Below are 23,801 nucleotides of genomic sequence, written 5' to 3' on the forward strand. Positions count from 1 at the left end.
CCATGGGCTCAGGCAATCCACTCACCTCAGCCTCCCAAAGTGCTAGGATTACAGGCTGAGTCCCGCGACCGGCTAGAAATGAATTTTAATGATATATTTTAACTTAAACCAACATATCCAAAACATTATCATTTCAACACTTTTAACCAATATAAAACATTATTACCAATATATTTCGCATTCTTTTTCTTGTACTTCTTCAAACTCCTAGGTATATTGCACACTTATACCTCAGTGCAGACTCACCACATCTCAAGGGCTCAATGGTCACACCTAGCTAGTGGCTACCAAACTGGACATTGCAGTTCCAGAAGTGTATATGAGAAAGCCCGGGAAGGTCTCTCCAAGGAAGGCACATGTTACTGAGACTTGAAGGATGAGGAAGTCAGGAAAAGGGAGGGAGATGCGTGTTCTAGGCAGAGAAAAGACATTGGGCAGAACCTCCAAAACAAAAGTGTCTGGCTTGTTTGAGGGACTGAAAACCATTCTGAGCAGTGGGAGTGATGGAGTGAATTGTGGCAGATGAAACTGGAGAGGCAGGCAGGGGTGGCATCATTGAGAAATTTGTACGAAAGTGGTAAGGAGTGTGGATTTTTTCTGAGAAGGATGGAGAGCCGGTGAAGGATTTAAATAGAAAAGTAACATGATCAGATTGGTGGGAAGGGCATTTTCCTCAGAGGACAGTGTAGGGCAGTAAAAGTGATTAGCCACAGAGTTCATATTCTAGAGCTGCCACAGTATCCTCAACTGTGAAATGGGAATAATAAGAGTTCATCAAAGGGTTGTTGCTAGTACTCATTAAGATAATTGATGTGAAGCACTTAGCACAGAACACTCAATAAATGTTTATTTTTGTCCTCTCCTGAGCATGGAATAGTCTCTTATAGGATGAATCCATAAACCTTCCTTCTTCTTCTTCTTCGTTAGAACGTACTTCAATGCTTTTGCTTCCCTGCTTCTGGATTCCTACTCTGAAGCCCCCTAAACAGATGAGATAAGAATGAATGGCTCCCCCTATCCTACAACCCAAAATCAGACCAGAAAAGCACTTTCACTATCTCGCCCTACACCCGTGTTTGTGTTTGCATATGTATTTGCTTTTATAACTGAACAACAGTTCTTATATGAACTAGATCATCTCAGAATTTCCTCTGTCCTATATCTTCATAAATGTGCCTGCATGTTCCTTCTTTATGAATGAGATAAGATCACAGAGGTTAAACTCCTAATGATAATCAAAAATAGTTCTCAAAATGGCTACTTGAGTAAGAAAAAGCGAAGATATTACCAACTAATAACAGACTCATTATTTACGGTGTTTTTAGATATAGCAAATCACCTGGGGCATTTTACTTGTGACATTTCAAAATAAAATATTTAACACAAAGATTAAATCACATGGAGAGTGTTTTCCTCACATCTAGCCAAAACATGCAAACATCTGGGACTGTCCCTGCCCCTTCTGTTCCTTCTGTTCCTGTAATGCACCCTCAAGTTGCCACTCACTGCCACTCTGCATCCTGGAGGGAACCTTATTGGAGAAAAAAGAACCTTGCAGTTCTCAATCAAGCCTTAGTTTACGTGGTAAGACAGTAATGTATGAAAAGTTCTGTCTTCATTTGCAAGAGATTTGCTTTAAATTGCAGCCTACCATTTAAAAAATTTTAGGCTGCAACAAAGCAGAGATTTGTAGTGTTTTCAATGTTGTATAGAAATAGCGATTAGAAAACAGGTAAGCAGTATGGAATCTTCTCTTATTATCTTGGGTGAGTGCCCAGGGTAGGCCTGTGTCACCAGCACAACGAGTCGTGACTACCTTCCCACACTACGGCTGTCACTGTTTCGTGGCTACAAAACCCTACCCTTCTAGAATCTGGAGCCTTGAGTAAGGGAAGCAGATGGGAGCCAGATACGTGGTGCTTTCCCTGAAAACAGCCTGCTAATCACCAGATCTTGCAGTGATAATTAACCCCAGTCTGGCTGAAAGTTTGAATCCAGGGGCTGTGGTAGCTTTGTTATGTGCAGCCGAACACTTCTCCTTTCTCAAAGAGACGTTGTGAAAAATCTGTCCTGAGGTTAAACGGTAATCCTCCTCTTACTTCCAAAGAAAATTATGTCCACAGTTTAAGTTTCTACTCAATAAAAGAACACACTAACATTTTATTCCTTCTTATTGTACTTGCAGATGTTTCAAGTATTTCTAAAGCCTTTCAAATTACTTTGATTAAAAAAAACTGTGACCTGAGGTAGAAATGCCAGGTTTCTAAAGTATACTTAAGCCTGCATCAGCTTATTATTCCTCCAGTAATAGTGAGGCTTTAAAATGTGGGTTTTTTCCTTCTTATGCACACTTCAGGAAATTAGAAAAATACAGAAAGGGGAAGGGAAATATAAGAGAAATCAAATTTTAAAAGTTTATTATATCACACTACTTATTTCTCTGGCATTTTAAGTTATGTTTGCATACATAATTGAAACCATCATCTGCACGAGTGCAACTTGATAATAAAAAGAAAAGAAAAAAAGACTATGTTTAAGGAGCCTGGTTTGTGAGCCAGCTCTGAAATGAACTTGGTGTTTTACGCAGTATGCCACTTTTCTGGTTTGCTTTCATATTTTACATGGTATGCTTTTAGGACTTTGATCATGTTTGTTTTGATGAGATTTGCAAAGGCTTAAAAGAATTTTTGAAAACATTAATAGATTTTCGCTATTCCAGGAATTTTGCATACCCTAGATCAAATATACTACTGTTCTTGGGTTTCTGAGTCCTGCAAGGTTATCAAAATCATTTGTATGTTCTTGTTCTGTATTTGTACTAAAATTGTGTTTATTGTAGCTTTAGACTGCTAGATTGTTTGAGGCAGAAAAAAAAATCTTTCAAAATTTTCAATCAGTACGGACACACCTACATGCAGAGGACGGTACAAAAGTCAATTGAGTGCATTATTTTTCATTCAAAGTATAGGACAAAGAACTCTTTTTTTCATGGTAATTATTTTACCTTTCCCATCTGGGAGTTAACCATGCTATTAAAATAATGGCTTAGGGCATTTTACATAGCATGCATTTCAATGCTAGGAAAATGTATTTGTGTTTTCCTGTTAGAAATTTTTTTGTCTTAATTGATTAATTTGTTCCACATAAATATTTATTAGTCTTAATATGGAAATTGGTTATGTTCAAGAGCAAAGATGGACTGTTTTTTCAGGAGTTTATCCAGAGGAAATAATTTCATCCAAAGTTATCTTCAATGCAGGTTTCACAATCTATCAATAGGGGTCTAGAACCATAATCTATGACCTAGGTATACTACTTCAGGAAATTGATTCTGAAAAGATAACCCCAGATGTGAGGGGATGAGGGATACTTTTGGCCTAAGTTCATAGCATATTTAAACTATGCTCTAGCCAGACTAGAGGACTTGGAATTCCTTAAACTCCTACCTATTTAACTTTGGCTCCAGTCTGCAATGCCACTCTGCTTCCTCTCTGTCTGTTAAACCCTGTTCATCCTAAAGACCCTGTACACATCCCACCTCCTCTGGGAAGGCTTCCTTGAGCCACCCTGGACAGCTGTTGCCCTTCCCTTCTCCTTTCCCCAACACAAACCTCTGTCTCTGTAAAATCCTTGTGTATATGTAATAGGTTTCAGCTAGGTGTGTTTTTCATCAGCTCATGCCAGCCAGCCGAGAATGCATGCGCATCCCTCCAACCTAGTGATGCTTCACCTGCTGGGATATCACTGCAGACTCTGACAGGTGATGAGTGGATAATGCCTGCCTGTTACATCTATGCATTTCCTGACGATGCATTACCTTAACTTTACAAGTCAACTATGGAATTTTTAGACCATGTAACATTAAATATTTATCACTTATTTTGAACTTAATACATTGCCTAAAAGTATCTGTAAGAATTTCTGAGACTTTGACAGAGTCCATTTGCATCTTTAGAAGGCTATAGTTAGTTATAAACAACTACTTATAGCTCTCTCAAGATTCAGACCACTGGGCTGCATTAACTTATTATTCCTCCAGTAATAGTAAGGTTTTAAAATCTGAGAAGAATGTAATCATATTGTATTTGCATGAAATACGTGAATAAATAGAACACATTGATATTTTCTAAATACTATTAGAAAGTATATGCTTTGCCAAGTATATATTTAAGTCAAATAGCTGTAAAACATTTAACTATATACTGACTTTATTACCCTTTTTGTTTTAATGTTTCATGTGTTTACATACTTTTGAGGGTGTTATTGGGGTCTTGAGTAGTAGATACTTGACATTTACAACTAGTATTCTTAAACATTTCCAGAATAGCTGAGTGAATGAACTTTTCTAAAAACACTGTATGGTCTGCTAGGCTCACTCTTTAGCCAAATGTCTTCCTGAAGACTCTGTGGAGATTGGTGGTGGTAGCATTTTTGCTAGTGGTTTTCATATATACAAGTATATATGCATTCTCTTTTTTCCTATGAGTCACTCTCAAAGGGAGTCTGCTGCATGTTGGACTGTATGTCAGGATTACATATGACTAGGTACCACCCAGCTGTTACATCTCAAAATTCCAAGGTCTCCTTCACTTTTTTGTGTGCCTCATCTGTATAATGGAGGGTTGGTAAAGACTCTCTTAATTTTTTTCCTTTTCCCCTTTTCTAAAGCAGACTTTTCTCTCAACCTCTGTAATTATAAGCAGAATTTTAGATATATGTGTGTGCATCTTGAGGGACTGTCACTTTCATGTAATTCTCAGAAGTGTCCAAAAAACAATTGGAAATACTTGTCAAAACTGAAAACTGAAAACTGGTCTTGTGTCTATCTGGTCTTGGGGGAAAATAAGAGGAAGTCAAGACGATGAAGAAGGATAGTTTTCAGATCTCCAGGACAATCTGCTTTCCAACACTTCTCTGATCTAAAAGAAACATAAAGGTGTCAGCTTGAAATTAATGTGTCTCCCTTACAACATAAAACAACTTACCACAGATTTGAACTGAAGAGAAGCAAGTAGCAAAAGTAAAATGGTCCACATATTAATATCCAACATCTGATAAGCTTAGTCTTTATGTATCTAACCATGAATAGCAAAACTGGAATTTCAGAAATGAAAAGAGAAAAAAGTTATTTCCATTCTTTTCATACCACTTCCAGGTTAAAACTCCTTAGAGATTTCTCCACATATTAGTCAAATAAATATTTAATGAATAATCTGTGTGCACAAAGCACCACAAGGATTCTGAGATTAGCGAAGGTGCAGTTTTTTAAATTTTTATTTTAAGGAGTTTATGTAGTACTTGGGGAAACAGATGTAAATAACTGGGTATAAATGGTGAAACATGTGCAGTAATGGAGATTCAGGACGTGTAGGGAGGCTCAGAGGGTCAACTCAGGACACAGTTGATGTCTGGTGGAAGTATATTCCATATGTCCCTCAAAATCAAGAAAGTCAGAAATACTCTTATCTGGTCACTAATCTCCCTAATGCTTCTTTCAATTATTTCACCTAATACATTGATTATGAGTCTTCAAAACATCAGGGATGACAAAACTCACCTGTAGTTGGCTGTACATATACTTTAAAGTAGTTTCTGTAGCTTCTCAGATTGCCTCAGAGGATATGTCTCCAATTGGGCCAACCTCATTTTTAAACATCTTACAACCTAAAACTAGGATTATAAGAGAAATTTAGCATCATTTACCAGAATAGTTCCCTTTAAATTCTAATGAATCAGTTTAGTTGTACACAGACGATATTCTCAAATGTCCATGAAATAAGTTGATATTTGCATACATGTTTTTATTCAAGCTAGAATTGCATAACATGATAAGTCATTATATTGTATGACATGATATATAGAATGCTATTATTATTATGTTATTGTTATGTAATTTTAAGGTCTAATCTACTATGTACCCAATGGGTTTGTGAAAATACTTCCAAAGTTTTAAGAAACTTTGCCTCTTTCCGGGTATCTAGACAACTGTAATATTGATTATATATTATAAATATGCATGCTTGTAATATTTATAAATTTGTTCTTTACAGGTTTTTTGTGGGGTTATTTTTGTTGTTGCTTATTTGTTTGTTTGTTTTCATCAGAGTCTCACTCTGTTGCCCAGGCTAGAGTGCAGTGGCACAATCACGGCTCACCACAGCCACTGCCTCCTGGATTCAGGCGATCCTTCTGCCTCAGCCTCCCAAATAGCTGGGACTGAAGGCGTGCCACCATACCCAGCTAAATTTTTTTTTTTTTTTTTTGGGTTAGAGACTGCCTAGGCTGCTCTTGAACTTCTGGCTCAAGCAGTCCTCCTGCCTTGGCCTCCCAAAGTGTTGGGATTACAGGCATGAGCTGCTGCACCCAACCTGCTGTTAGGTCTTAACACCCCAGGTTAGTAGCCATTTCTCTTGGTTTTTTGGTGGGGAGGGAATGCTAACTTCTATTGAAATTTTTCACACATTAGAAATCTGTCTTCCTCAAACACAATTAAAGTCCAAACATATGACCCAAACTCTGCCAATCTTTGTAGAATCCACTATTTGGTAAAGGTGGCAGGAGGAGGGCTGGGTTTCCAGATCCATTTTTCCCACTCTGAGAGTCTCAGTGATGCCCGGTGGCAGAAACCATGGTGCTTGACTGAGATCACCTACAGTGTGGCTTGGGTCTTGTTCCTGACTGCGTCATTCCTCAGCCCATCTCTGTGGCTTTTCCAGAGATTCATTCAGTTTTTTTATTATCTATTAATACATTTCCATCCTGTTTCAACTAGCTAGAATAAAGATAAGATTTAATATACTCAGCAAACACTAAAATGACGTTATGCTATTAAAACGGATTCACCTTGTAAACACTTTATTTTCAAATACTAATTTCGTGAATATGTAATGTGATTATATTTTTGCCTTCTTCCCTTAGGAGGGCAATATAAGGATTATGTTGTGTTTCAACTATTCTTGCAAACCTTATTAAATGTCTATATGATGCATTTGGTTGAGGTGAGTTATTTGTAATTTATAAATTTTGAAAAGTATTTATGAATATTAAGAATATTATTCAGCCGGGCTCAGTGCCTCAGCCTGTAATCCCGCACTTTGGGAGGCTGAGGTGAGTGGATTGCCTTAGCCTGTGGGTTTGAGACCCGTCTGGGCAACTTGGTGAGACCTCATCTCTACCTAAATCAAAAAATTAGCCAGGCGTGGTAGTGCGTGCCTGTAGTTCCAGCTACTTGGAAAGCTGAGGCGGAAGGATCGCCGGAGCCCAGCAGGTCAAGGCCACGGTGGCTGGGAGCGGCCACTGCACTCCAGTCTGGGCGACAGAGCAAGACTCCAACTCAAAAAGAAAAAAAAAAAGAATATTATTCAAATACTCCTAAAGGCCAGATATATTTTCTTTAATAAATTATAAGTATTTTATTTTCCTGTAAGTTCCCTGAATATTCACACACACAAAAAAAGTGATTGGGAAATGATTCCTTTAACTAGCAAACATGTTGGTTTATTTAGGTAACATAAATACTGTTAGGGTGATGCCCTTATCATTATATCAATTGGACCTAATCTTTAGGAAACACACATTTTTGTAATGGATTCTAAGGTTATGGAGCCACAGGCCTCTACTGTTTCTCATCTAATTCTTTGACGCTCAAAGTACAGTTTACACACCAGCAGCAACACCACTTGGCAGAATTGGAGGATCTCAGGACACACCTCAGACCAACATAATCAAAATCTGCATTTTAATGACAGCCCTATGTGTTTCATACAGATGTTAACATTTACAAAGCACTGGCACTGGTTTTTGTATCATTTTATCAGACACAAAACCCAGTTCATTCAAAAGACAAAAGGCAAAAAATGAGAGGCATTGTTTAATAGTCCTCTCTGTCAGTTTCCATTCAATTACAACTCATTAAACCTGATTCTTCACAGTGCAATGGGAACAGCCAGTCATTTTGCTACCAACACTCCCTCACATACTTGAACGTATAAGTTACCCCCAGTTTGCTCTTTGGTCACCGACAATAAAGTCTACTAGAATGAATGAATCAATGAAGAAATTCTTCCATTTATTCAATCAATACTTGAGTAGTTATGTGTGCCAAGAGCTGAGGGTGGAACAGTAAGCAAAGCAAAGTTCTTGTCTTTGTAGAGCTAACATTTCAGTGCAGAAGGCAGCTAAGGAACAGACATAATATGTCAAGTGTGATAAATGCTATAGAAAAGGGATAAAGAGTGGCAGATTGGGACACTCAATGTCTATAGGAATGGCAGAGCAGGCTTCTCTCAGAAGGTGTGTTTGAGGAGAGAACTGGTTGAGCCATGAAACTACCTGTAAAGAGTGTGTCCAGGCAGAAGGAAGAGTGGGGAGTGGACTGCTCAGGGGGCTAGACAGCAAGATAAGATCAAAGAGGTTGCAAGGAGCCAGATAGATAGACCGCACACCAGAGTCTGGCTTTCACTCCAAGTGGGAAGAGAAGCCATTGGAGGGTTTTAGGTAGAGAAACATGCACTTGAAATGCAGTTAATAATACTTGGGAACTGAGTTTTAAAATTTTAATTAACTTAAGTGTAAATACTTACTTGAGTCTAGTGGATAACACACTGGACAGCACAATTCTAGAGGTCATAGATAATATCACCATGTCTTTTATTTTCTCTGCAGTGTTAGTGCTGTGCTGAGCAGATAGGCAGTACTTAATAAGTAATTAATGGATTCGTGAAAAAACTGTTGCTCTGGTCCCTTCTAGCCCCAAATTATCTATGATTCTATATACCCAAGATAGTTCTGGCCTTTTCCAGTGTCTTCTACCATGCCACTACATTTAGTGTCATGAGAATTTTTTAGTACATAGGTCATCTGCTGTATAGTCATGAGTCAATTAACGATGGGGAGTGCTCAGAGAAATGCATCATCAGGTGATTTCATCATTATGAGATCATAGAATGTACTTACACAAACCTGGACAGTATTGCCTATTACATACCTAGGCTATGTGGTTTAGCCTTTGCTCCAACCACCATAATAAACGTGGCCATCACCAATGGAAACATTGTTATGCAGCACATGACTGTATTTTAGCTCATGTTTCATGGGCTCTGAGAAATAGTAAAATGCCAGAAAATTAAGATATGCTCTGATTTCCAGTGTCTTGTATCAATAGACTGCTTTCTCTTGATGTTTAAACCTGTACAGTGAAGTCAAATTTGGAGAAATTGTTGACATATTCCATGCAAAATTTCTAAAGGATTTATTAAAGACCCATTGCAAAATATATGTTTGCTGTAATTACTATAGCTTTTCACTTTTTAAAAAATCATACAAGAAACAATATAATGCATTTTCATTGTAAATGGTTCCAACCATTTAGAAGTCTATAGAGAAGAGTATTCAAGTGTCTTTACCACCACTCCTATCACCACTGCCATTCCTCCACATCTTCCACTTCCTTTCCTGATCTTACTACGTTTATTTTTAAGATTTTCTCTATGCATGTACATACATGATATGATATATCTGCACATTTACATAGTTTTTATCTAAGTTGAATCATGTTATGTGTATTTTTTATGACTTACTTTTTAATTCAAGTCTTAGATCTTTGCTTTCTGTTCACCTGAAAGTTCATTTTCGAAGTCTTAGATCTTTGTATGTCAGTAAATACATTACAAGGATGCTGCATAATTATGTTTCCATTGATGATGACCACATTTACAATGGTGGTCAGAGCAATAGGCTAAACCATATAACCTAGGTATGTAGTAGGCAATACCCTCCAGGTTTGTGGCTGCCGAGTACCATATATATAGCCTTGGTCAGGTTCATGTTCTGTCTCTTTTGGAAGTTTATAGGTGATGGTGTGATATTTTATCAAGTGGAACATAATGTTTGGTTGATTTTTTTAAATATCGGCAGCTGTTGGTGCTCAATACCTAAATGCATTAATTCACAAGAGTTACAAAATAGCAAAGTTTTCAGGCAATTATTTCCATTTCTTTTGTTTGCTGACATATTTCTATAAGGAGATGCCTACCCTCATCTAGTATCTAGTTATTCAGTGATGAATTTTATATAGGAAAGACAGGATCATCTTTCCTTATATTTACCCAGCTTGTAAGATGATGAATTGGTTCTCCCTCATTACGAGAAGGTAACCAGTTGGTTTTTTTCTCAGTATCATTATAAACTCATAAATTTGAATATATTTGATGGGCTTCAATCCACTATAATTGTTACACTTATTGAAGTTCAAATTGCTCTGAGTCCTTTTTGTCATAACCCTTATAGTCTTTGATAGCTTCTGTATTACCTTGTATGACAAGATATTTCAGTCTTATACAAGGAGTGACCCCCAAAAGCTGGAATTTGTTTACAAAAAATTATGTATTTATTCTTACATGTTTAAACTTCAATCACCTTCAAAAAGACTCTCTGTTTGATGCAATGCACCTATCGAGACTCTTTTTCTACCACTCAAAACAGTTTTTGAACTCGTCAATTTTGGTACATTTTAGTGCTTCCACCACTTTTTGTTTCACCTCTTTCTCATCAGCAAAACATTTCCCTTTAAGGACATTTTTCATATGAGGAAAGAAAAAAATGTGACTGGGGCGAGATCGGGTGAATAGGGAGAGTAGGCATGGAGGTCGTGTCGGTTTTGGTCAAAAACTGCTAAACACTCAATGTAGACAGGTGCTCTCGTAAATCACCCATCATTAAATGGGCAAACACCTTGAAAGAATCTTCAAAAAAAATTTACTGAAGCCAAATGCAGTCTCTCGCAAACAACAGTAGCTGGTACACTGATGTCACTGGGTTTCTAGGACACTTACCTAACAGGAAAAGCCTATACTACAAGGGGCCAGTCCTCCAAAAGATAATTCCTTTTTGGGGGGTTCCCCTTGTACATCTCTTGGCCCCAGAGTCAGTCATTTCTCCCAAGAAGCCTTGATTTATTTGTGTGGGAATGGGATTTCAAAACTCAAGATGTTCATTGCTACTGGTTTGGTCATTGTTTCAAAGCTATATACACACACACACTCATATATATGTATTATATATATATTTTTTTTTTCACAGTGAGAATCCTGGGTTTTCAAGAACACCAAAATAATAGAATTAGAATATCCTATAGGCTGGGCTCGGTGGCTCAGCCTGTAATCCCAGCACTTTGGGAGGCCGAGGCAAGTGGATTGCCTAAGTCTGTGGGTTCAAGACCAGCCCGGGCAATTTGGTGGGACCTTGTCTCTACAATAACTCAAAAATTAGCCGGGTGTGGTAGCACACACCTGTAGTTCTGGCTTCTTGGAAGGTGGAGGTGGAAAGATTGCCTGAGCCCAGTAGGTCAAGGCTGCAGTGGCCATGAGCGTGCCACTGCACTCCATCCTGGGTGACAGAGTGAGACTCCAACTCAAAAAAAAGAGAATATCCTATAATTTCCCATCTGCTTTATCCTTCATTATGCATATAGTTGACTCAGATTAACAAAACTAAGGGTCTAACAATAAATAATTGCTAAACAACTTATGGCACAGCCGTACAATGGCACCTCCATACAATGGCATACCACGCAGCCACCAAAAAGTGCTCGTAAGTATAAACAAATGATGCGTTAACTCTTTATATTCTGATATGAAAAGATCTCTAAAATACATTGTTAAGTGAAAAAAACAAGATTCAAACCAATGTATATACCATTTGTGTAAGAAAGGAATAGGAGAGAGCATATATATTTATATTGGTTTGCATATGCCAATTAATTTAGCATCTTCAGCTCAAGAGCTTTTTTCTAAAATGTGTTGGCCAGGTGCAGTATCTCACACCTGTAATCTCAGCCCTGTAATCTCAGCACTCTGGAAGGCTGAAGTGAGAGGATTGCTTGAACTCAGGAATTTGAGACCAGCCTAGGCAACATAGTGAGACCTCGTCTCTACAAAAAAATTTTTAAACATTACCCAGGAACGGTTGTGTGTGCCTGTAGTCCCAGCTACTTGGGAGGCTGAGGTAGAAGGATTGCCTGAGCCTAGGAGGTGAGGCTGTGGTGAGCCATGATTGTGCCACTGTACTCTAGCCTGGTTGACTCTAGCCTGGTTGACTCAGACTCTGACTCAAAAAAAAAAACAAAAAAGTTTTGTGCAAAGCATTTACCTGCATTGGGGTATGCTGGAGAGAAACTTGAACCATTTGATAGCACCTGTTAGAGAGCAGTGCTCCCAGACCAACTGATAGGAGTGTCTGGGTAGCGTTTTTCCAGAAAGCACCACCTTGGTCCAGTTTACACACTCACCAAATGACTTTCTGTGCTCTGATGGTCAAATACAGGCTGAGACCAAACTGTAGACTTCAGTTCCCCTGATTTATGCTACTTAAAAAATAAATATGGGCATATGTATTTATGAGAGGGAGCCCCCGCCCCCAGTGGAATTATCTTTTGGAGGGCGGGCCCCTTGTAGTAAATTCAGAATTTGTTCCTCCAGATCAAACGGTCGAAGTTTTTATGTGGAAGTTTTGAGAAGGTTGCATAACGATTTGCGAAAGAAATGTCCCGAGTTGTGGCCAACAGGTGACTCGTTCTTCCACCCTGACAATGCACTCGCCCACACCACGCTGAGTGTTCAGCAGTTTTTGAACAAAAGCAGTATGATGCCCATGCCCCACCCTCCCTAGTCACCCCATCTTGCCCCTACTGACTTTTTCTTTGTTTCCCTGAATGGAAAAAAGTCCCCAGAGGAAAACGTTTCACCTATGTGGAAAAGCGAAACCAAAAACAGCAGAAGCACTAAAAGGCACCAAAATTGATGAGTTCAAAAATTGTTTTGAGCAGTGGGGAAAAATTGTCTTGATCAGTGTATCACATAAAATGGAGAGTACTTTGAAGGTGACTGAAGTGTAAGCATATAAGTACACTTTTTTTTTTTAATCAGAGTCTCACTCTGTCGCCCAGGCTGGAGTGCAGTGTCACACTCATGGCCTCCGCAGCCTTGACCTGCTGGGCTCAGGCAATCCTTCTGCCTCAGCCTTCCAAGTAACTGAAAATACAGGCATGAGCCACCACACCTGGCTAATTTTTTTTATTTATTGGAGAGACCAGGTCTTGCCAAGTTGCCCGTGCTGGTCTTGAACCCCTAGGCTCAGGCGGTCTTCTTGCCTCCCGCCTCCCAAAGTGCTGATTATAGGCATGAGCCACCATGCCCAGTCTCACAATCTTTAACCAATAAATTCCAGGGTTTTCTTGTTGGCTTGAGGAATGTCAGCTCAGTGGAATACACACATGAAACAATCTTCTTCTCCCACCGACCACTAGTAACTATGTTGAGTCGAATGTGTTCTTTCTCACTGGTACTTAGCAACCATTAAAAACACTTCGGTCTTAATCCATAAATGTTTTGTCACTTTGGGTTCTTAAAATATTATTTCAGCTATTAAGGATTAGTCATTTGTGTGTCTTGAACTTTCAGCTCTTGTTTGAGTGGAAACCCTGAAGAGACTGGCCCAGCATTTGGTGGGTGGGGGTGAGATCTACCTCTCTCACTCACACCCATCTCCGCTGTTATGTCTCTGCTGCTCGTGTATGGGGGGAGGAGAGGGAAAGACAACATTTCTTCATTTCACTTATCAAGACAAATTTTTCCCCTTAGGTGAGACAGGAAGGCTAGAGAGGACTAGAGTGAGACATATACCTTTACCCACGGTGGGATAATAAGACACTCTTGTCTTTTCTCTGGGTGAAAAGAGTTTTTATGATAGAAAATGCTCTGGGTCTAGTTCCCAATGGTTACTCTTTTCCTCTCCTTGCCAATGCCACAAGGAGGTCTTTTTTGGCTCTTCATCAGGAGAGCCTGATGGGGTTGAAGTAGGTAAAACTCACAAGAGTGTGGGGGCCCACCTAAGACTGCCCCCACCCCTAGAACTCCTCACTCCCAATAAGTCCACTCCCGGCCTCCAGCAATTCATCAAAATCACCGTTGAAGTATTCCTGTCAGTTTGCGCCTTCAGTGAAGCAGATATCAACTGTGCCAACCGTGACCCTCTGGACTCTCTTGTCTCTTTAGATTTGGGGACGATAGTGTGCTTTGCAACCTTAGTTCTCTGATGAGCCCATAAGAAATCATATTTTCACCTGGTTCAGTTTTTTTTTGTTGTAAGGACATGCGTGACAACTTTCGGGCCCTTTACATGTCAAAACTGAAACAGGAAATCTGTAAGTCAATTTTGTTACAGGAAAGAGTTGGGGTGGGGGAGAAGGTCAAAAATGAAAGACAAAGGAATCTATTTTTCCATTATTTTATATTATTTAATTTATAATTAATTTATTTTATTTATATTATTTAATATTTCCCAACATTTTCCCATTATTTCACAAATGAACATAGTTAATTCAGAGTGGTGAAATCTGCCTATGAGTCTGACCGAGTGCTTACTTTAATTCCATCTGAGCGGTTCCAAAGAGTGATGACATTGGTGATAATTGTTATAAAAATGAGGCACACATTTCAAAGACTTGAACTGTATCATTCCAAAATGTCAAAACAAGGGAATATCACTCATAAAAGCATATCATTTTCCTTAAACATTTAAATATTATTCTCCCTACTTCCTAGAGATTTCCTCTGCTGAGATTGAGGGAAAAGAGGGAATTTGAAATCCAAAATAGTGCTGCATTTATTTGTCGACTTGTCTCACTAATTGTTTAGCTGGTAGAAGCTTAGCTTTCCCAATAAGATCAAGAGCTCACCTAGGCTAGGTATTTTAGTACAATCTTCTGCTTTAGCCTAGCGTGCTACTCTGCATACAATAGGCCTTCATTAAACCCTTGAATCGGATTGGATGTGGACTTGCGTGACTTTCTGTGGTACTGGGTTGTCAGAGTTCTGCCAGCAGCTTTGTGTCCCAATCTTGCTTGTTATTCTCGTCTCTTGGCTTAAGATGTCATGCCTTGCAAAAGGCTTCTGTGGGCAAGTACTTGAGTAAAAAGAATTACCCTCTTTCAAAAGGGTCTGAATATGGTTTTTCACTAGGCCTATTACAGTGCCTTATACCTCATTATAATCGACCGGGGAGTTATTGTGCATCTTGTAATGGAGGCTACATTCATATTTTTCATCACCTGATTAGTGTTTCTGAATTGGCTCTGGTGCCAAAGGAATATTTTCCCTTACTGTTTCTGCTTTTCAGTAGTAACATAAACATAATACAAAGCAGCAGAAAGAGCATCCCCTTCCCAGAAACAAACAAAAACCAATTATGGTCGATCCTGAGGGAAGTCTTTGGTGGAGAAAGCCAAGAAAAGCTGAGAGGAAGCTGAATGCCTCTGCCTTTATCTGTCCTCCCTGCCTCGCTTTTTTAGGATCACATTGTCGCAGCCCAATTTGGATTCTTTCATGCTTAGGTAGGGAGGAAGAATTTTTATCAACGCATGATTGATGTGTTGAAATCTGTGAAATTTAATTGGAGAGGGGTCCATTCCTTTGAGGCCTCAGTTGTGAGAAGTGTTTTCTGGCTAGAGGGCAAAACATAGGGCGGCCCTGGGAAGCAAATCGGGCAAGCAGTAATGAAGCCTCACTTGCTGTCCTGCTGTCTGCCTTCCTGGCTCCAGCCCAACAGGAAGAGTGTCTGGGAGGTTATGGTGAGAGGAACTGGGTGGCACCTGCGGCAATGGCCACTGTGACCACCTGCTGTGCCAGTCTTAGGACTGTTCCTCTCAGGTCAATTCTTTGACCTCCCTGTGCTCTGCCGAGCATTGCAAGAGGCCTGGTCTCTGTAGACTGTGTTTCCCAGTGTCCTCGTCCTTGGTTTTGCCTCTGGCTGATCTTCTTTCTCGGATTTTCACTGATATCGCCAGGCTGCTTCTTTCCTTCTTCCATTTAACCTAATCATTTATTACATGAAACTCTTTTCCTTGTTTCTCTGACTTCTGACTGGAAAGAGATTGGATACAGAAGGAGCCCCCTCTCTCTTGTCAATGGTTACTCTAGCAGTGACCACACCTTAGGGTCCCTGGAGGCCCTCCAAGGTTCCAGCTTCCACCAGGACAAGGGACTCAGGCCCTGGTAACGCTTCCCTCTCCCTCTGTCCCTCTACCTGAGGGCTTCCTGTTCTGCTAATATCGGGGTTACCTCATAGTGGTGCCTCAGGCTTCTCAGCTCTTCCACCACCTGTACGGCCACTTCCCGACATTAAATCCCTCTGTGGTAAATCCTCTGGGTGATTTCGATTTCCTAGGTGCACTGTGCTGCTAACTCTTTCCCTGGTAGATTTGTCTTAGATGGGGTACTTCCTGGTCACTAGATGTTTTATTGTTACAAAGTAGCTAAAAAGAATGATAGCATAATATATAGTGCTAACGTGTAATCTCAGTAGGTTGCTGGGAATATTTATTGCTGGAAATTCCTAAGATCAAGCCTGATACCTGATAACCTAGAAGAGCGGAGGTGTACTTTTCTCAGTGAACTTGGGTTAAACAGGACACAGACTCTTCCAAAAGGTCTTCTAGAGAGCTCCATGAAGTCTCTAGAAGACGGTGAATGGATGGGATACTTGTACCTGCAGTGTAGACATTGGAGTGAGATAGATATGGAGTCAACTCTCAGCAATTGCAATTATTAGCTGTGTGAGCACAGAGACGTTCTTGGAGTCAATGGTCTTCACTTTCTCTGTAAAAATGGGCGTGATAATATAATAAAGACATAACGTGCATAAAGGAACATGTATGGACAACATGTATAACCTGCCTCCTTTCTTACTTTGATTTTCACAAATGCCACCATGCTTTCTTTCCTTTTCCTGTTTAATCTAATCATTTATCAAATGAAATTCCTTTCCTTATTTCTCTATAGCACAGCTAAGGTGAAATTCCCAAAAGAAACTTTACTTGAAAGCTAAGAGAAGCCAAAAAGGAAATTAAACAGATACAAAGTTATAAAGTCACATTCATAATGTAGGAGTACCTGAATAGGCATTAGCCAGTGACTGTTTTCCAGGGACCTGGCCTGCCTATCAGGAAAGCTCTCCATTTCACAAAATATGGTGCCAGCGTCATTCTTAGAACACAGGATATCGCCTGACTGAATACAGTAAGTCCCCTACATATGAGCCTTCAAGTGACAAACTTTGATACCCATCTGCATTTTTTTTCTCTCCACCAGGTGTGAGTATAGCCTGTCAAACACATACAGACTATATGGTTGATTGTGTTAGTTGGCTACCTAGGCTAATTTTGTTGGACTTGAAACAAAATTGGACTTACAAATGTGCTCTTAGAACAGAACTCATTTTTATGTTGGGGACTTTCTGTGTAGTGTCCCTTTCCAAGACAAATTCCTATTCCCTCAAAACAAAACTTTTTCTGCTTTCTCCTATATGTGCTTCTTGAAGGATTTATTTAAATAAAGAGACTATTCCCTCCTCAAAGCACCCATCCATCGTGATGCTCCTAAACCTAAAATCTTTGAGCCAGAGAAGGTTCTAAGAATGCTACCTTTCAACACATTAAACAGTCTCTTGGTCCTGGAACTGGTACTAGGATTATCTAGCTAAAAGATAACCTTGGGTACATTTATCCCTTTAGAAGTTGCAAATCAAAGGAAAAATTCTGGTGGAAGTTTGATGTTTCTCTGCTTTAGTAAGAATTTCTTTTCAGGGTTCCAAGAAACCAAAAAGGGAGCTGTCCAACTAACCTAAAGATCACTTGTTAGCATTTTGCTAAACTATAGCCATTTCTGTGGAAACAAATAAAAAGACACAGTCTTCAGATAATGTTTCATTGCACCTACCAAAGAATAAACATTTATCCGCCATCCTCAAGTGTAGGTGTCTTGATCTCAAGCTCAACCAACCTCTCAAAGAGGCTGCAAAGGGAAGTAGATTTTTTTGTAGGTGAGCTCAGAAGCAAATCCCACATACATCTACTCTAGACCACATCTATCTGCACCCCTTTCCTCCAAAACAAGAGGAAGAAGTGGGTTTTTACTATTATTTTAAAGAATAACTAGGAGCTTTTGCAACTTGAATATGTAGCCAAGCACAGCCTAAGATGCTAAAACCAACCTGTGTGACATAAGAGGTGGGAGGTGTGAGAACTGATAACTCGTCCCTGGGAATACACAGCCTGTGGGAATTGCATATTTCCAGGGTCTTATGTATGACGGTCTGGCACATTTGAACATTTTCCTCAGATGATATGCCATCACAGAATACTCCCTGTCTTCTTTGAGACATTGGTACAAGTACAGGGACTCTGAGCTCATAGTCCCTGTCTACCAAGTCTGCCCTAAGGAGCACAGGCTATTTCAGGACAAAGCCGATCTGTATTTAAAGCATCTATTGAACCGGATGATAATGACATTCTTTGATCCATGCTGGTTGGAAACAGTATGCTGCTCAAATACTATAATATTATATTTTACTGTGCTCTAGTGATCTCAAGAAGGGGAAAAAAAGACCACTAGGTACCAGCAAGGTGATAAGTGTTTAAATACATAAGTTTAATGAGATTTCAGCCATCCTAAGAAAATCTGTGTCTCATCTATGCTGTTTTTTAAAGCTTAGTATTCTTTTCTCTTTTTTCTTAATTCTATTATAAGATTAAGAGCATTAACCCACCTGAAATTGTGGTTGATAAAAATGAAGGTGTATATTTATACATGTATATTTGTATTTAGGTATGTAAAATATTTTTAATGTTGTCTTATATTTCCCCCACTGATTAATTTTTTTAGGACTAGAGGGAAAACTATCTATTGATTTTTACTGTAATGGCTTCTATTTGCAAAAAGTAGGGTTTTTAGTATAAAACATAATAATCGCCGGGCTCGGTGGCTCAACCTGTAATCCCGCACCTTTGGGAGGCTGAGGTGAGTGGATTGCCTGAGCCCGTGGGTTCGAGACCCGCCTGGGCAGTGAGACCTCATCTCTACAATAAATAAAAAAATCAGTCGGGTGTGGTAGCGCATGCCTGTAATTCCGGCTACATGGAAGGCTGAGGCAGAGGGATTGCCGGAGCCCAGCAGGTTGAGGCTGCGGTGACTGGGAGCGGCCACTGCACTCCAGTCTGGGTGACAGAGTGATACTCCAACTCAAAAAAATAAAAATAAAACATAATAATCTCTGTATTAGTTTTCTGGGACTGCTAGAACAAATTATCACAGATTTAGTGGTTTAAAAAACACAAATTAATAACCCTATAGTACTATATTTTAGAATTCTGAAATGGGTTTCACTGGACTGAAATCAAGGTGTCAGCAGGGTACATCCTGTTGGTGGAGGCTTTAGAGGAAATCTTTTCCCCCTCCCCACCCTTTTCATCTTGTAGAGGTTGCCCTCATTCCTTGGCTTAACTCCAAGCCAATCCTGACTCCTCTGCTCTCCTCTTCCATCTTTTAAGCACCCTTATGATGACATTGGGCCCACCTAGAAACACCAGGATGATCTCCCTGGTTTGATCCTTAACTTAATCACACCCACAGATTCCCTTTTGCTGTGTAACCTAACATAGCACAGGTTCTGGGGACAAGGACATAAGCATCTTTGGGGAGGCCATTATTCTGCTTACCATAATCTCATAAGAAGCAAACCTACCATTTTTTTTAACCTTCTGTAAATGCCTTAAACAGCTTTGTATTGATGGCTCAACCACTACCTTTGACTGGATACACCTTTCTCCTCCATTTGGAAATGCCATAACCAGATATTTCAGAGCAAAAGAGCAAAGACATTTCAATAAGACTGGGGGGCTCAGTGTATAAAAGTAGGGGGCTTACTATGTAGCAAGTGATTTTCCTGGGATCAGACTCAGACCCTCTGAAGAATGTGGATAATTACATGCTCTTTCCCAGATACTAGAGCTGGCCTGACGGTCTGACAGGGTCCTGAAAACTGCATAGTACTTTGTAGAAGAAAGAGTCGTGTACTAGCTGTCTCAGTGGTCTCTGGGAAATTGAGTGCATAGAGCCACCAAGAAGTCTCATTTAAAAATTAAAACTTTCTTTCTAGAAAATACCAAGTACAGAAAAAGAATCTTAACCACACGAGAGAAGTGCAAGAGCTCATTTCCATCCTAAATCAGTACTTTATCCCTTCCCCCAGAGACAGGTCATTTTAATCTGTTTAAGTTTATCTTGTTTTACTTTTTCCTCTGCTCTGATGTTTGTTAAGCTTTGAGTGAATATTTATTTCCCGCTCATGAAGCCTACAAACATCTAATCATTCCTATCTGTTTGATTTTTTTTTCATTTTTGATAATTTATATTTAAATGCTGGCAAATTGAATGATCTAATTTTGCCCTTTGAATGCCTGTGCATTCAAGATCTTTAGACAGATTTTATCTCTCGTTTTTTTAAATTCTATTTTGAGTTTTATAAAAATGGATGTTTCTTATTATCCCCCAACCCATAATTTTCTTCAGTGAACTTTTTGTTTAATTTTCTTTTGCTTTAACATTTTATTTTTCAGACACCTCTCATTGAACCTCACGTTCCTCTTCGTCCTGCTAACACCATTACCAAGGTAATGGGACGTAGGTGGGTTGACAAGCCATCAGAGCTAGCTTCTCAGGAAGCATCCCATCAGGAAACCTCTGTCACATTTTCTGGGGACAATAAATGTTCCGTGTGTCTCAGTTCTCAGCATACAGTGACATGTCACACAGTGAATGGTGTAAATGTATGAGTGAATTATGTTTTTCAAGCCAGAGTCAGATTGGAAAGTTATGTCAGGATTCTTCCAGTTTGATTTTCTTCTAAACTTTCCTTCTTTCTCCTCCCCTCCTTTCACCTAAAATCCAGGTCCCTTCAGAGAAGATCCTCAGAGCTGGAAAAATTTTACGAAATGCCATTCTCTCTCGAGCACCTCACATGATAAGGGATAGAAAATACCACCTCAAGACATACAGGTATGTGTGCTAATTCTAAAGGCTGTTGCCCTCTCAGACTCGTGTTTAGTGGCAATGGAACAAAAGTGCTTCTCTCTGTTTTCCATTTGGGGCAGCCCGTTTTATAGTGCCTTCAGGTTCTGGAAGATCTAAGCTTGTCTTGGATCCCTGCTTAACTGGGTGTTTAAATATTCTTAATATTCACAAAAGTTACTCCTAGATGAATTTGCTTAGGCATTGTTTTAACTGTAATGAGCAAAGAGAAGAAAATTTTTGTGATTTCTGTTTGCTGGTGACTTTTAGGAAGCTTACATTTAGATTTAGGAAGCCTACGTTTAGGTCACATTCAGTTAACATTTCCTAAGCACTTATTTATGCTCAAAGACCTGTACCAGGCCACTTTCCATATGTTATCTCATTTTATTCTCATCACAACCCTGCTAGATCCATGTATGGCCATTTTTCAGTTGACAAAACCGAGGCTCAGAGAGATTAAGTCGTTTTTCTTGCCCACATCACAAGTGGCAGAGCCAGGATTTAAACCAAAGTTGGTTGGTTGCCAACTTCAGGGATCTTTTCGTTCATTCAACCATTCACTTCTTCCACAAGTTTATTAAGCACTTACTGGACACCAGGTACTATTGTGTTTTAAGACCTAAGGATACAGCAAGGAACAAATTATACAAAGTCCTTGATGGAGCTTATTTCTAATGTGGGATTTCATTCTAGTATACAAATAGTAAGACACATAACTCTACATCACAGATATAATTCCATGAAATAAGGATGCCTTATTATAGTGGTCACAAGAGCTAAGAAATGACTAAGATAGAAACTGCGGCTGCATGGTTAGTTGAACCTTCTGAGATGACTGAACCATGGTGGGCTAACTAAGAATTTGAGTCTGATCCCTAACTTTGAATTTGATCAATTCAATAGGTGTTTAGGAAGTGGAAGAGTCAATTGACGACCTTCACACACGCCTTCACTCTCTCTGCCTGAACCTGTGGTTCAGACACTGCCCTCTTTCAGCAATTAGTGAGGCTCTCTTTCCCATTTAGACTAGACATGACTTCAGAACCTATTAGCCTTGGCATGAGTCAAAACCCATTTGATTCACATGCACTAAATTCATAAGACTCAGTGAAAAGCAAGAATAAAAATTTCACAGTTACCATGAGGGATGTATGTATGTCTTTCTAGTGACTACTAACCATGATAGAACCCTTTAAAATTATTCCTGACTCACCAAGTATAAGTGCCTCAAGATTCAATATCTCAAGGACAGAGATGGAAAAAACATTACAAATTCTTACTCATTGGATCACTTTTTTCAACACACCATGAAAACTCATACCCTTCTGCTTGCATTTTGTGTGGATATGTTATAAGACCAAAACTGACAGTTTGTTACGTTTAGATTAGCCCTTTTTGGTTTTTTTGAGGAGTTAGTATCTCATTTGTTGCCCAGGCTGGAGTGTAGTGGCACAATCACAACTCACCACGGCCTCAGCCTCCTGGGCATAAGCGATACTTCTGCTTCAGCCTTCTAAGTAGCTGGGACTACAGGCATGTGCCACCACGTCTGGTTCATTTTTTGATTTTTTTGTGGAAACAAGGTCTGACTATGTTGCCTGGGCTAGTCTCAATCTCCTGGACACAAGCAGTCCTCTCACCTCAGCCTCCCAAAGTGCTAGGATTATAGGTGTGAGCCACTGTGCCAGGCCTTAGATTGGTCTCTTGATAGAGTTTTGGAAATGAGATGGGATTTAAGAAACATCTTAATCTTAACTGTAGCACATTCCACTTAGGACACATTGGTCACCCAGCCCTTTTTATGTTGATATTTACTAACTACTATTTTGGATGATTAAATTTGCAAGTCTTGTTCTCCAACCCTGGAAGTTGATTCTTTTTGTAATCTGTGACCTCTACATACTGCTATAATGTTAAGGAAAGTTAAGGCTGAAAAAAAAAAAGGAAAAGAAGTCGTGTGTCACATGTTCCCAGAGAGAGTTCTTCTTTAACCCATAAAGTATATCTCAGAATCTCATATAGCTAAAGGACCTTTTTCTTTCTTAAATTTTGTTATTTTTTCCCTTAATTTAAGATGTGATTTTGCTTTGCCAGCTGTTGACTTGCACTAGGGAAAAATCCATTAAAATATGTCATGTTTAGTGACAGATAATGGAAACTAGAAGTCAGAAACCATAATCTCTCTCATGCTTCATAATACTAAGATTCTTAAACCCCTGAAATATAGGTGTTATGTCTATTCCACGCCCTATGACATACATTAATGATCTGTTGGTAATGACCAGTGGACTCAACTGGAAGGCAGAAGCATGATTTCTTTTTTCTGCAGAATGGTCTGAGTTCCTTGTTGCAGATCTCGTGCTTCCTGGGTCTTTTCTTTCTCTCCCTCCTGCTTCTCACCCCATTATAGTATTGCTGTAAATTTAGGGGGTTGAAACCTCTCCAGATGTAGTCACCCCAAGGATCACTATACTAGAGTCTTCCGTCAATTCTAAAATGGATAGAGGCCAGGCATAGTGGCTCATGCCTGTAATCCCTGCACTTTGGGAGACTGAGGTGAGAGGATTGCTTGAGCCTAGGAGTTCAAGACCACCCTGGGCAACATAGTGAGACCTTGTCTCTACAAAAATAAAAAAGTTAGCTAGGTGTGGTGTCACATGCCTGTAGTTCCCGTTACTCAGGAGGCTGAGGAGGGAGGATCACTTGAGTCCAGAGATGAAGGCTGCAGTGAGCCATCATTGTGCCACTGCACTCCAGTCTGGGTGACCAAGTGAGATTTTGACTCAAAAAAAAAAGAAAAAAAAGAATTAAAGTGGCTAGGGATCATTAATGGAAAGGATACACAGAGATTCTATCAGGTGCAAGTAGCACATAACTGTCTTTGTTCCATATTGTGAC

At 39.5% G+C, this 23,801-nt stretch overlaps 1 protein-coding gene across 7 annotated transcripts in view; it reads left to right on the top strand.

The window, feature by feature from the left end:
* The window catches only part of RAPGEF4 (Rap guanine nucleotide exchange factor 4), a 337,463-nt gene that overhangs the window by 212,693 nt on the left and 100,969 nt on the right, over positions 1-23,801 (top strand). For 5 of the 7 annotated variants that reach the window (XM_008064745.2, XM_008064747.2, XM_021715884.1 and 2 more), the window contains 2 exons: positions 20,450-20,503; positions 20,782-20,888. In XM_008064745.2, coding sequence (XP_008062936.1) covers positions 20,450-20,503; positions 20,782-20,888 — 161 coding nt within the window. The remainder of the gene's footprint in view (positions 1-20,449; positions 20,504-20,781; positions 20,889-23,801) is intronic. The other 2 variants (XM_008064746.2, XM_021715887.1) reach the window with 1 other exon arrangement.

This window comes from Carlito syrichta, unplaced genomic scaffold (assembly GCF_000164805.1).
Source record: "Carlito syrichta isolate Samal-C Ts95f unplaced genomic scaffold, Tarsius_syrichta-2.0.1 Scaffold307991, whole genome shotgun sequence".
Taxonomy (NCBI): Eukaryota; Metazoa; Chordata; class Mammalia; order Primates; family Tarsiidae; genus Carlito; species Carlito syrichta.